The sequence below is a fragment of the Hemicordylus capensis genome, chromosome 4 (assembly GCF_027244095.1).
Source record: "Hemicordylus capensis ecotype Gifberg chromosome 4, rHemCap1.1.pri, whole genome shotgun sequence".
In the NCBI taxonomy this organism is placed as follows: domain Eukaryota; kingdom Metazoa; phylum Chordata; class Lepidosauria; order Squamata; family Cordylidae; genus Hemicordylus; species Hemicordylus capensis.
Window position 1 is genome coordinate 74,417,910 of NC_069660.1, and position 13,632 is coordinate 74,431,541.

At 40.8% G+C, this 13,632-nt stretch overlaps 1 protein-coding gene and 1 long non-coding RNA gene across 9 annotated transcripts in view; one reads left to right on the forward strand and one right to left on the reverse strand.

Moving 5' to 3' along the window:
* Positions 1–13,632, reverse strand: part of HMGA1 (high mobility group AT-hook 1) — a 66,637-nt gene that overhangs the window by 29,724 nt on the left and 23,281 nt on the right. For 2 of the 8 annotated variants that reach the window (XM_053245564.1, XM_053245556.1), the window contains exon 1: positions 2,054–2,064. The exons of 1 other annotated variant lie outside the window; for it this stretch is intronic. In XM_053245564.1, the coding sequence (XP_053101539.1) occupies positions 2,054–2,064 (11 nt within the window). Of the gene's footprint in view, positions 1–2,053; positions 2,065–5,366; positions 5,601–5,924; positions 6,317–13,632 lie in introns of those variants that run through there. 5 more of the 8 variants (XM_053245558.1, XM_053245559.1, XM_053245561.1 and 2 more) reach the window with 5 other exon arrangements.
* On the forward strand, positions 6,362–13,230 carry LOC128323045 (uncharacterized). The gene is made up of 3 exons (XR_008306163.1): positions 6,362–6,775; positions 10,851–10,925; positions 12,477–13,230. It is a non-coding gene; the product is annotated as an uncharacterized LOC128323045 (long non-coding RNA).

Sequence of the window (13,632 nt, forward strand, 5' to 3'; positions counted from 1 at the left end):
GCAGCACTCCTTTGTGACCTATGTGCCAACAGCCTGATAAAAACCAAATTCACAGGAGGAGATCAATGCAAGATCTCCAATGCTATGTTAAAAGAAGTGGATATTAGGCTCATTACTTCTACTTTGAACTACCTGTATTACTATAGCAAAACCTGTAGAGACGTTTAACCCAAATGAGACTCAAGTTAAACATACTTGGTGTCTTATACCAAGTTCCTACACCCTTTCCCTCCATCTAGTAATCCCTGCTAAGTGAGCAAAGAGGCGTCTTATCAAGTGGCGATTCTTATATTTTGCAGGGAGGTCGATCCCAATCTGACCCCAGCACAACATCCTTCCAGTAGCTGTCTACCTTATATTTCCTTAAAGACTCTGAGCCCTTTTGGGACAGGGAACCATCTTATTTATTTTTCTATGTAAACCACTTTGAGCACTTTTGTTGAAAAGTGATATATAAATATTTGTAGTAGTATGCTTAGTTTATGGCAGCAGAAATGCTGACATCTTGGAGTTCTCAGCATATGAAGATTTGAAGTATGCTCAGGGGATTGAGAACTCCAATCAGTTCCCCATAATCAGAGTAGGTTTCCTAAAGTTGAAAACTGTAACTGCCAACTCAAGGCTCAATTTTTAATGTCCAAATCCTTATTCCCCATTGCAAATCATGCAGATAAAAAATTCTAATTTCCATAAGGTAGAGATATTAACTGAATGATTAGCCCTCACAGCTTATAAATAAGAAATTGTCAGTAGTCCTTTTTTACTAACTAGAATGCGTTTATTTTTAACATTACAGAAAATCCCTTATTGGTCCATCTTAAGGGCTTTTACGGGACTGCTAAGTGGGATTTTATGGCTTGAATTGGCATTCTGCAGGACTCAGATATTTCTAGGAAAAATATGCTTAAAAATAAATATATACCCCAGACAGAGACTTGAACTTTGAACACAGAGACCTCCTAGTCTTGACAAATATGTAAACTGACTCATGTTCAATTATGGAAACTACTCATGGTTAAAAAAAAAAAATATTGAGGATGTTTCTCTTTTTTAAAAAAAGTCACAGACTCCTATAAACACTCTTAATATTACTCACAACTTTTTAAAAGGCACTTTAAATATTTTCTTTCAGAAGCTCTCACGTGAAAAATATGCTTTCAGTGTTGTGGTTTTAATGTAGATAAATATCTTTGCTCATCTGCTATAAATCCTCCACTTTTTCCAGCACCACCACCACCACCACCACAACTGAAAACCACATTGTTTGGGAAGCAACAATATATGCTTCACTAAGGCTGTACAGTTGTTCTTTTCTGAAAGCTTGACAGATATATCAGGATGGGCTTTGGAAAGTCCAGAGTGGTGTTAGCTCCATAAAAATTTTTTCTTGCACAGTGAGAAACTCTTGCAGTTGGGAGACTGGGTAAAGGTGGTCTTTCCACTCCAAAATGCCAGGTTGATCAGGAGTTGTAGCTCAGTGGTACAGCCCAACCTTGGCATGCCGTAGGCTCTAGGTTAAATCCCCATTCCAGGTAGGCCTGGGAAAGACCCGTCCGAAACCCTGGAGAGCTGCTGCCAATCAATGTAGACAACACTGAACTAACGGACCAATAGTCTGACTCAGTACAAGGCAAGTTCATATGTTCCTGTCCACCAGATAGCCACAGGGACTCTGTTTCTACCTAGAGTTCCCTCCCTATAGCTTAGAAGAGGAGCCTACCACAAGACTAGAACATGCAAGGCACATTTAGGTCACATTATTATTATTATTATTATTATTATTATTATTCATTTATATCCTGCTCTTCCTCCAAGGAGCCCAGAGCGGTGTACTACGTACTTGAGTTTCTCTTTCACAACAACCCTGTGAAGTAGGTTAGGCTGAGAGAGAAGTGACTGGCCCAGAGTCACCCAGCTAGTTTCATGGCTGAATGGGGATTTGAACTCAGGTCTCCCTGGTCGTAGTCCAGCACTCTAACCACTACACCACGCTGGCTCTCACATGAAGAACTTAGGGAAATGGAAGAACTTAAATTAGCAGTAGTTATCATACTTCGGACACATTATGCGAAGGGACCCAGCTCCCTTGAGAAGTCCATCATGCTGGGGAAAGTTGAACGAAAGAGAAGCAGAGGATGACCAGCAGCAAGGTGGATGGACTTGATCACGACAACAACGAATGCACCACCAAGATACCTTAAAGGCCAAGTTGAAGACAGATCATCAGAGAATGTGGTCGTTAAGAGTTGAAACCGAATTGACAACACTTAATCAATCAATCAATGGAATCTTAACAGAACAAAGTAGAAACAATAGTGTGGCAAAGATGTCCAAAAAGATAACACTGATCTCACATGGATCTCTGTAAGTGAATCTATAGGATGTATGGGCTGAAGACCTCATAGAGTTGTGAAAGAGGATTCTACAACACTACTGTTATTGGATATATGCTGCTTCTGAACCCAAACAGTGTCCCACAAACCCAAAGTCAAGCTTTGTCACAAGAACATGATTAAGCTATGAATATTAGATAGCAGGCCTGCTCAATTTAGCCCCACCCCCAACTGTTTTTGGACTATTCCAGGGATTATGGTAATTGTGGGCCAAAATCTGCAGGAGGGCTGAAGTTGAGCAGCCCTGTTGTAGATGCTAAGCCACTCATTCAACAGATCAAAATCTGCAGCCCAATTTATATAATTCATTAAGTTTCTACATTAAGTTTCTACATGTGTATATTTGATATGCAATGCATGACTGCTATGAGATTTTTATGACTTGATGGTATAGAGGCACAATAAATAAATGGAGGTGGATACACCACTCTTACTTGACAACCTGGCTAATTAGAAATAAACTGTACAAAATATTACTGTTAGCTCCAACTTCCCAACATGATAGGCTCTCACGCATGAGTTATTTAGCCAAATTGTAAACACTGCTTATAATGTCCTAGTAAGTATTACAAAAACATTAGCTTCTTCTAGCTGCTATAAACCCTCTGGTCTAGGACACAGGAGAACCATGTAACTTGTATCTAGCATACTAGATACAGACATAGCTAGTATATCATACTATACTAGATATATCCAGTATATCATAGTATCTAATGTACTGTAGATGTTCATTAGGTGTAGAAGATCAACTAGCTGAATCAGATGTATGCAGCCTAAGCATCTCTAAAGGATATCAGCTCTTAAATTGCTATCTTGCAATAGCAGTTCCTGAACATTTTATTAAGGATGTCCCACTAAGAATGTCTTTGTTAAGTGACTTCCATGTGGTCCTGATCAGCCCTTTGTGCTTTATTGTCCTCCCAGCACAAACTGTGTTCACATATTACATTCAGCACGCCTATAGGAGAGTATGCACAATCTGTACTCTGCATTTTGAGAGGGCCAAGTCCAGTGTTCCCTCTAATAGGGATTCCCAGATGTTGTTGACTACAACCCCCAGAATCCCCAGCTGCAACAGCTTTTGCTTGGAGATTATGAGAGTTGTAGTCAATAACATCTGAGAATCTCTGTTAGAGGGAACACTGGTCCAGTCAGCAACCCCAGGTTAACTTTTTAATGAACATGTGTAGACACCTGGACATGTCTACAATGTTCAGGTGTCTGAACATTGAATGAATAGCTCTTATAGATGAATAGCTCTTATAGATAACTCTGTTGTCAGAATTCCCACCTTTGCTGCTGGACTGAACAGTTATATTGCCCCTTTCAAAACACAAGTGTACAGTGCCAGTGCAAGACCACAGCATCTTCTTAAACATTATTTTTATTTATTTGTTCATTCATTCATTCAATTTCTATACCACCCTTCCAAAAATGACTCAGGGTGGTTTAGACAGAGACCTATTTTTGAGCATATCTGGAAGCCAGAGAACCTCATCAGTGCTCCCAAAGGAAGTTAAATGGCCACAGCCATAACCTGTAACCCTAAGCAGCAACAGTCCTGTGCAGTTCTTTCCAACAAAGAAACCTGTTGATTTATCTCCCAGGTTCCCACGCCCTCAGGTGTACTAATCATTCAAAATAAATTTTGAAAGACAAATGGTTGCTTAAGTCTAGATTCCCTGCAACCCCAAGATGGCTGGCTTAATTCCAAACAATGTGGCGTCCCAGTGGTACCTCCCAGGAGATAGATCAGTTTCTGAAGAGCTCAAAGAGCCTGTTTGAAGGAAACAGGACTGGCTGTGGCACAAGAGACCCATTAATAGAGACATTCCAAGGGGATTCTTTGAAGCCCCAGAAGATAATAAAGCAGCCAAGCCCTAAAGCAGCCAAGCCAAGCAGCCAAGCCCTCTTAAAACTAGCATAATAAAAGTGATGGGCTGGGGGAGTGGGGTTTACACAGGAAGGAGAATAACCTAAGACTTTTGAAGAGCTCTGCCCTGCTGGGGATATAAATTCAGCCCCAGGAGGGCTTGATTTCATGGGTGAAGTGTGGTCCTCATCATCAAGAGGAAGCAGTAAGGAAAGAATTCCTTTAAAGTTCACAGTGGGCTTGGTGGGTGGGTGGTTAAGTTGGAGAGTTACAACTTTTTATCCCCAGCTTGCTGGCTACTTGAATCAATCGTGTCTAACACCCACAACACAACCACCCCTCTTTATGTGTTAGAAGCCCAACACGGCATCTCTCTCCACCACCCCATGGGCAGGGTTTAACTACACTTGAAATACGAGTTAGCCAAGCACCAGTATTAAGGCAGCAGGGGTCATGCCAGAATGCACTTTTAAATTTGAGTTTCCCAGCATTTCCAAAATGAACAATCCGCCGACAAAGGTAGGCAGATCCTGACAGATTCAGCAAGACCTAACAAGAGCCTGCAATTAGGGTTGGAGAGAGAGAGAGATGGGTGCCACCTTGCATTGAGCCAAAGTCTCTCTCTCTCACACACACACACACACACACTTCATGGCTGGAAACGCGGAACCCCAACAATAGCAAACCCGTTGCTCAAGAGCGAAAGCCATCACATATATAGGTTTTGCCACATCTTGCGGGAGCAAGTCCATGAAACCGAAAACCTTCCCGCCGCTAAACACCTGCAAAATTATAGCACTGCTATTAAACCATGTTCTTTAAAGGAAATGAATGCCCTGGGATCTTCCCCTTTAAAAGAGCGGAAGGGGGTGTTGCTAGTAAGCCCAATGCACTACCTGCTACTTGCTAAAAAAAAAAGAGAGAGAGAGAGAGAGAGAGAGAGAGATTCCAGATCTGCATGTCTATTGGAAGACATATATTACAAAAAAAATTAATAAGTGGAGGAAAGTAGTGTCGCGCGATTTGAAAATGAAACAGCTCCAGCGCGCGTATATTTGCAAGGACCTCGAACGAAGGAGGAAGAAGGGGGGCAGGGCAACCTGAAACGCCAGCCGCCACACAGCACCAGCGTCACCGGAGCCCTGCAGACACGGGCAAGTTGCAAAAGGCAACGGGGAGCCGATCATAACCTTTCAGGAAAAGCAATTCCAATCCTCAACACGGACTACTCCTCCTCTCTTCCGGGGGGCTGGTGATGGAAGAAGAGGGAGAAATCCCAACCATCGGGTCGAGACCTGCTCCAGAAATACGCCCGCTTCCCCGCCCCCGAAAACAGGATCAAGTACCCTGGAATTTTAACATTAAAGGAGAAATGCCCGACAGAATTAACCCCCAGCGTACAAATTACATAGCTACCTTCCCTCCCCCAACCCCAGCAAGCTTTGCCAAAGAATCCCCCCTCCCTCCTCCCCTTGCCATGCAGGATGAGAATAAAAGCCAGGAGGATGCTTTATTCCGCATGCAAATTCCAAACACAAATAGAATTCTCTCTCTCTCTTTTGCAGTTGGAAGATGACTTTGCAAAACGCATTACTAAATTTTGTAAATCCTAATAAGATAAACGTAAACTTTTTTAAAAAAAGAAATGAGAAACTTACAATTGCTCTTATTCGCGAATCTGTGTGTGTTTTTCCTTGTGTGTTGTGATGAAATTAAAATAAACCCCCCTTCTGGCTGCTGATGGTTGCAAATGCAGATCTGAAACAGAAGACAGAAACTCGCACTGAAAAAAAAAAGAGAACGAAAGAGAGCGAGCAGACAGACCCCCTCTTATTTATATAAATTTTAAAAAAATGTTCCAAGAGGAAGGAAGCTGGGTCAAAATCATTTACTGAATTTTTTTTTAAAGGAAGAAATAAAATCCTCCTCTAAGTCTTACTGGAGGAAATCCAGGAGCTAAAAATAGCAAAATCACACTCCAAATTAAATAAGGGCAGGCTGGCTAAGGGGAGCTTAGCCCTTCCAATGGAAGAGAGAGAGGGTAAAGGGGAGGGGGCGGAGCTACGCAGAGGCTGCATCATCACCTGTGGGTGGAGGGAATGCAAAGAAGGCAACAAGAGTGGTTTAAAAGGACTGCTTCGTTTAAAGCAGGCATTGTAAAGAAAGGTGGTGAAAACTGCTGAAACGGAAAACAAAAGGAAAATATTAGCAGACGTAGCAGCAGCAGCTGCTGCTGCCTTCTTCTCTCGCTCGATAGGATGGAGAAATAATGTTTCCAAAACTTTTTTAAAACAAGGAAAGCTTCTAGTTCTTTTACAGGAGAAAATTCAGTCTTCTGTAACATGGGAAGTGTGGGCCTAAGGGAGAATGCAATGCCAGGCTAAGCAAGTTACTCTGAAGACAAAAACACAGAGAAAGTCTATTAGGACTTGTTCCTTATTATGTGTGCATCACTGGCATTCTGTGGTGTGATTATAAACAATATTTAGTAACAGTCCTGAAATAAAAAGTAAGTATTAGTAACTATTGTGCTTTTCTTCACATTCATTGAGCACAACCCAGTCAAAGTTAAGGAAGAATATGCAGTTCTTTAATGCTTAATTGCTTAATTAATGCTTAAACTTAATTATGATGTGAGGATTGACTACAAAATTTCTTCCTTTTCTCACAGGAAGGTGCTTGAGGGATTTCTCCTTGCTGACTGATGTAATTGGTGATTCTGGCTGTCCTGCCATAAAGGGTTGTAGGGGGTCAAAAACTTGGCTGGCTGGGTGTTGGACTACAACTCCCATGAACTCCAGGCACAATGATCTTCAGCCATTGTGGCTGGGGATCATGGGAGTTGTAGTTTGATGACATTAGAGGATCTCAGACTTGGACCCCTGTTGTACTAGGTAACACACTGCTGCCTTCCATTTCCTATGAAGTTGAATACAACTTTTAAGTAAAGGCACATAGGACAGCAGCCCTACTTACTCACTAAAATAAGTGAGATTGCTTCTTAGTACATGTGGTTAGGACTGGACTGTGTAGCAATTACTTACCTCATGAGTCTACATACATGTACTCCTAAGGAAGTCCCATATATTTCAGTGCAACTTACTTCTAAGTAAGTGTGCTTGTGGGTGCAGCCTTCATGATTGGTGAAAACAACAAGCAGCCCAGGCTTTCCTCTAATGTAGTGTGGAAAAACACATTTTCCTTAGGGTAGTTTTCAGGCACACTTTCTTTTATATGTATTCCATTTTCTAGCATCCTGGTGATAACAGCAGTCACTTTTCCACTGTAACAATAACACTGTGAAAGCATTTGATGCTTTTTTAAAAGTCTGTTTTAATGTGATCTTAGTAGCTAGAGGTTAAAAAGTGCACGTGACCCGCTATTTCTCCACAGAACACCAACCTGTGCTGTGCAAAATGGTTGCTATAAACAAATCATTAATTAGCTAAACCAGTCAACTTGGTTTTAGCTATTTAATAGCTAGATCTCTATATTCATGTAGCTGCAATAGCTCAAGTCACGGTGTGTGCTGTTAGATCTGTGGTGTGCATCTGTCAAGATGCACAGATTAGAACAGCCCAGCTAGACCCTGTTACTAGCCCTTACTTCAGACTTGCATAACATAAGGTCTGCAAGCCAAAAGAAACCTCCTTTCTCACATGTGTTCCCCAGAGGAATCCCAAACACCCATTATTTGATGCCTGTTTCCACCTGTTTGTGGGGAAATCTACACAGACCACATCAGCAGCAGTGTGGGTGTAACATTCCTGCTTTGCTTCTCTCTTCCTTTGATTCATAGGTGGAGCTGCCCAGTCTTGTCAGCCTGTTGCAATCATCAACTATTTATGTATTTAAAATATTTATACCCCGCCCCTCCAGCACACTACTGCTCAGAGTAGCCCACTACAACAATAAAATAAAGTAAAAGATTAATAAAATTAAACTAGTTAAAAGGCCAAGACTAAAACCACACTTAAAATGACAAATTTTTAAGTGTTTCAAATTACATGTTATTAATTAAAAGGTGAAAATTGAGAACTAAAAACCCTACCCGATATAAGCAGCAGATAAAACATTAAAAAGCCTCTTTTAAAAATGTGTTTGTTTTTTAAAAACACTGAGGGAGGGAGCATGGCAAAGCTCTTAAGGGAGGGTGTTCCAAAGCTGAGGGGCCACAACTGAAAAGGCCCTGCCTCTAATCCCTGCCAACTGGATCTCTGTTAGTGGCAGGCAGGGCCTGAGCTGCTGAGCAGAGGGCCCTGGCAGTTGGGGTGAATCCAGTCTGACAGGTACCCTGGCCCAAAACTGTGTAGAGCTAGTCATAGTACTTGCCTGCACACAATGCTTTCCTGGGGCCAGTCCACACATAGTTTTAGAAGTGTGCTTAAAACAAAAACTTGCATCTCTAAAGAAATGTAATGTGTGAATTATGAGACAACTGTGTTTAGAGGTCTACAGGCAATATATTGTACATTTATTAGAGAGCCAGGACTGGCTACAGCTCCCTGTCAAGTACACATTGTTTCAACTCTAAGTTTGCAGCTATGTTCTATGCATAAAGGTCCTTAGTGGATGAACTGCTGGGAGAGTGAATACCATGTATGCTGTTGCCAAGATCAGGGAGGAGGAGGAGAGTTCAGAAGGAAGAGGCAGGCACAGAGCATAAAAAGAGACTGAAAGAAGAAAACAGGAATAACAAGTATGGACCCGCAACAAAATGTTGCAGTGTATCTCTAGTATGCATGGGTTACTTGAGTCTGTGCCTCAGCATGGTGAAAGTTTTAGGCACATTTCCATCTCAGAAGCAGAAGGGGTTGGGACTGTCTTGAGGGAGTATTCTTCAAGCTGAGAAATTTCCTGCTCTTTTTGTGCAAGCCCTCCTCACCACTGAGTTCCATTAGCTCCACCCACCTTGTTGTCTGTTAGTTGCCCTCTGAATCTGTATATATTCTGCTTTATTGAGTTACATTGGGGCAGTTTGGGGTTGGGGTTTTTTGGGGGGAGGGTTCCCTTTAGGTTTTTTCTTCAGATTTCTGAAAAATTGATCTATCTACAGGTTACCCCAAGTTTGCCAGTGCCTGCTTCTTGCTCACAGGTGCTGCAGCACCTATAAGGATCATAACATTTCCAGCTCTTTTAGAAACAGGTAATAGAGTTGGGGATGCAGAGCAGCCTGAAATGCCTTCTTTTTTCTGCATCCTACAAACCAGCCGCAATGATTTTGTTTTCTTTCTTCTGAATCTTCAGCATTAGAACTGAAGATCTGAAAAACTATACAGATATTAATAGCTAAACAAATAGCCTGGTGGTTTTTTCCTGTTCTCTTGTTCTATTGATGCCAACATGACAGAACTTCTCCTGTAGGCAGTGCAGGATAGTTCCTTTCACCCCCCATTTTCTTGGGAGGCATCAGTTTATTGCATGTCAGGGGCGTAACTATAATAGGGCAAGGGGAGACAGTTGTCTGGGGGCCCACTGCCTTGGCCCCCCCACATGACTGATTCCCCCAGCCATGCACCCGCCCAGGCTTCCTTCAGTTGTATTTATCCTCTGAAATTGATGTGAGTGTTAAGACCTGGAGCTACCAGGACAGCATGTCTTTCTCTAGTACCATTAAATGACTTGCATCGTCCACAATTTACAAAACCTTTTAAAAAATAATTTAAGATGATGTTCTATTGTGGCACATAGGTGTTATATGTATAATAAATTTTACTACGTGTTTTGTTACCATTATTCAGCCTCATTTCAGATTTCTTTACTTCATGAGCTGGGCTTCAGGGAGGGGGCCCCATTTTAAAATCTTGTCTATGGGCCCACTCCAACCTTGCTATGCCCCTGTTGCATGTGTATCTCTTTCCTTTAAGACACATGCTCCCCTTGGGTCCCTGCTACTCAAGAAGCAAGGGAGTCCCATAGACAAACATTTTTATGTACAAAAAGCTCGCCAAGTTAGGGATGTGAAGGTCTGGATACATTCAGACAAAACAGCATTTCCTCCCTCCCACCATTTATTCCACAAGACTTTAAACTGAAATGTTGAGGGGGGAAATGGAAGTAAAACTCTCTTATAAATATTATTCTTTTTCCAAAGCATAAATGAAATACTTCTAAAAACAGTGTTTAAAATAATATTGTTGCACAGCCAATCTGTTCTGCTGCAAATCTTCTCTTAAATTAAAAGGTAATCATGTTAGTGATGATAGCATTGTTACTATATTTGAATGGATTATTAAACAAGCCACACTCTTAGGACTTAATGTTGGAAAGCTACTTTCAGAACTTGTAACTTGCAGAACATCTTCAGGAATTTGTATTTGAGTATTCAGCTTATTGTTCCTGCAACATAGTGGCAGGACCCCCAAAGACCACAGCCTCTGGTTTCTCTTGCCCTAGTAGAACAGATGGGCATCTTTTTGTATGTTAGGATAAAAACTTTGTAAAGTCCAAGAGAAAGATAGTAGATTTAATGAAACAAAACTTAGCTAGACATCTGGAATCTTAGCCATTTAGCAGGTAATGATATAACCAATGATGTTTGTCTCAGCTATTATAAGCACATACATTATTAACTGTATTTTCAGATTTGAACATGTATATATTGAGTGCCAAATTACCATGGGTATCTTCTTCAGAATGAGGAATGTGGTTTCATAAATGTAAGTAAAATTTTAATGTTTTTTCTTTGATGGGATGTGTCTTAAATGAACAGAAAATGACCGAGGCAAAGAAGTAGCCCTGACAGATCAATAAAGATGTAAGAGAGGAAACTGATCCCCATCAGGCTATAACATGCCAGAGAGCCAGGGGTGTATCTAGGGTAGGGCAGGCAGGGCACGTGCCCTGGGCGTCACCTTAAGGAGGGCACCATTTTGTAAAATTTTTTTTAAAATGGCTGCTGAAAACAAAATGGCCACTGCACATGCTCAAATGGCCTCTGTGAGGCCCTAGGCCATGCCAGGCCTTGCAGAGACCATTTGAGCATGCACGGTGGCCATTTTGTTTTCAGCAGCCATTTTTTTTTAAAAAAATATTATTTTTAAAAATGGCCACCGCACATGCTCAAATTGTCCCTGTGAGGCCCTAGAGGCCAGTGGGGGGGAGGGAAAACCTTTGCAGACCCCCCATGCCCCCACGGCCTTTAGAAAGCCCCCTGAAGGAGCTACAGGTAAAAAGTTTTTTTTTTTAAAAAAAATAGTATGCTATAAGACACTGTACACATATTCAGATTGGCACTATGTACAGCAAATCAGGGCTTGTGAATACTGAGCTGAAGCTTATGAGTTAGGATTGTATTCATTAAATGTGATGTCTTAATAGTTAATGTCCCTAGATACGCCTCTGCAGAGAGCTAGCTCTCAAAGGCCTACAGTAGTGAAATGGGCTGTGAGTGTATTATTGATATTGCTGTTATATGACAGGACATTGTTGCCAGGCAGCTAAAGATGCTGGTAAGTACGGAATGCATGTACCATGATAACAATTATTGTTGTAAGAAGTACACATTGAAGGCAAACTTTGAAATAATAGCTCTGCTGTCCAGCCATACAGATGATGAAAAGGATAGTCTACATTTTAATGGTGAAGAGTATCACAGCCGCCTGTTCAAACATATTCACAAGCATTACTTCATGAGAAGTCTGGCAATGAGCTTGTAATACATGTTCTTAAGTGCTCTATGTACAATGGTGATGGGCTGAGGAGGACTGGGAGAAATCCTGTTGGACTCGGAGGTACGCTGCCTTCTGCAATCAAGGAACTGGAAGTAGAACATAAATATGTATTTTGCGTCAAGCCTCCATAAGTAACTGTACCATTATGCACAAATGATAGATGAGGTTTGGGAAGGCTCCACACCATATCTTTCATTTCAGTCTTTCTATCATCTTCATTCATGACATAAAGATCTCTGGCCACAAGACATTCAGGTGCTAGAATAGCCATTCCAAATGGTTTGTGGAATGTCGATTGTTTCTAACACGATCTGAATGATTTGCAATAATGATAAATGAAGTTTCAAGCAGTTTGGGCATCATAGCTCGACATTTAGAAATCTTCTGATACAAGACAGATATGGTATTGTGACTTCTACCAATAACCAAGAAACTATTTGAAATTATCCAAAGTATGTCAGTGTACAGTTTACTTTGTTTCCACAAAGTATCTTGCCAAATTACTGTGATGTCACAAAAGTTTTTCTCTGAACATAGAAATACACACAGGAAGGTATCCACCCACAAAATTAATTCCTCCATCTTCTGCATCAAGTGAAAGAAACTGATGAAGATTTGAAATATGGATCCAAGATCAGGGAACAAGCTAAAATGTGAAAAGACTTGAGAAACTTACCCTGCCAACTGTGTAAAGAAGCACCTTTTAAAGTGATGAATCTCTTATACTGTATTTCTTGGTGGGGAGCGGGACTACTGTCCCTATCCAGCATCAGCACAGCATTCCTGCAGTAGTGGTGTCTGCTTTATGCTTGAGCCCTTTTGGGACAGGAGGCCATCTTATTTATTTAGTTATTCCCCACCCACCCAACATAAACTGCTTTGAAAACAGTGTGTGTCTGCCTTTTTCTCTATCTATGTCTATCCCCGTAGTAGTACATGTCAACTTTTCATTTTCTAATGTCCATGAAGCTCAGTGTGAAAGTTCAGAATATGAAATGAACTGATTTTTCTGGAGAAATAAACTTATGTAATTATTTTCCAGGATATATTATTTACTGAGCTGGAGGAGGATATAAACCAAATCAATATATATGGATGACTAATTCTGCCTGGCAGAAATTACTCTTGCTGTATTTGATGATGAAATAATATCCTAGTATTATAAAGTGTAACTGAATATCTAAATGTATTGCTAATCCTTAATTATGTTATAGGGATTTTATTTTCTTTTTCTCTTTAAATATGGGTTTCTCCTATTTTTGCATGATAATGCTGAGGTCTGTGTACTATTTCTAAGCGTAAGCAATAAAATCTTGGTTGTGTTTACTAAACGTTATTTATATTTTCCAACTCCCCCCACCCATTAACTGGCAAAAATGAAAAGATATTTAGGGGGCAAGTGGCAACTTGTGGTTCCATCTCTAATGCTGATTTTATTTGTAATTATTGTTTTAGGAAAACAAAGGCATTTATACTTTAAAGTTTCATAAATATACCAAAGAGTACAGTGCCAAGTGATGTTATTATACTGACACAGTTGTGCCAGTATAGTTAAGATGAGGAGTGCTTTCAGCATTCTGTCGTTATAAGCCCTAAAGATTTTATTGCTTATAAAGTCAAAAGTATCCACCCAATCCCTCTGAAATAATGCACACATGTACTAGAGGACATGAGACACAACTCTTCTGAACTT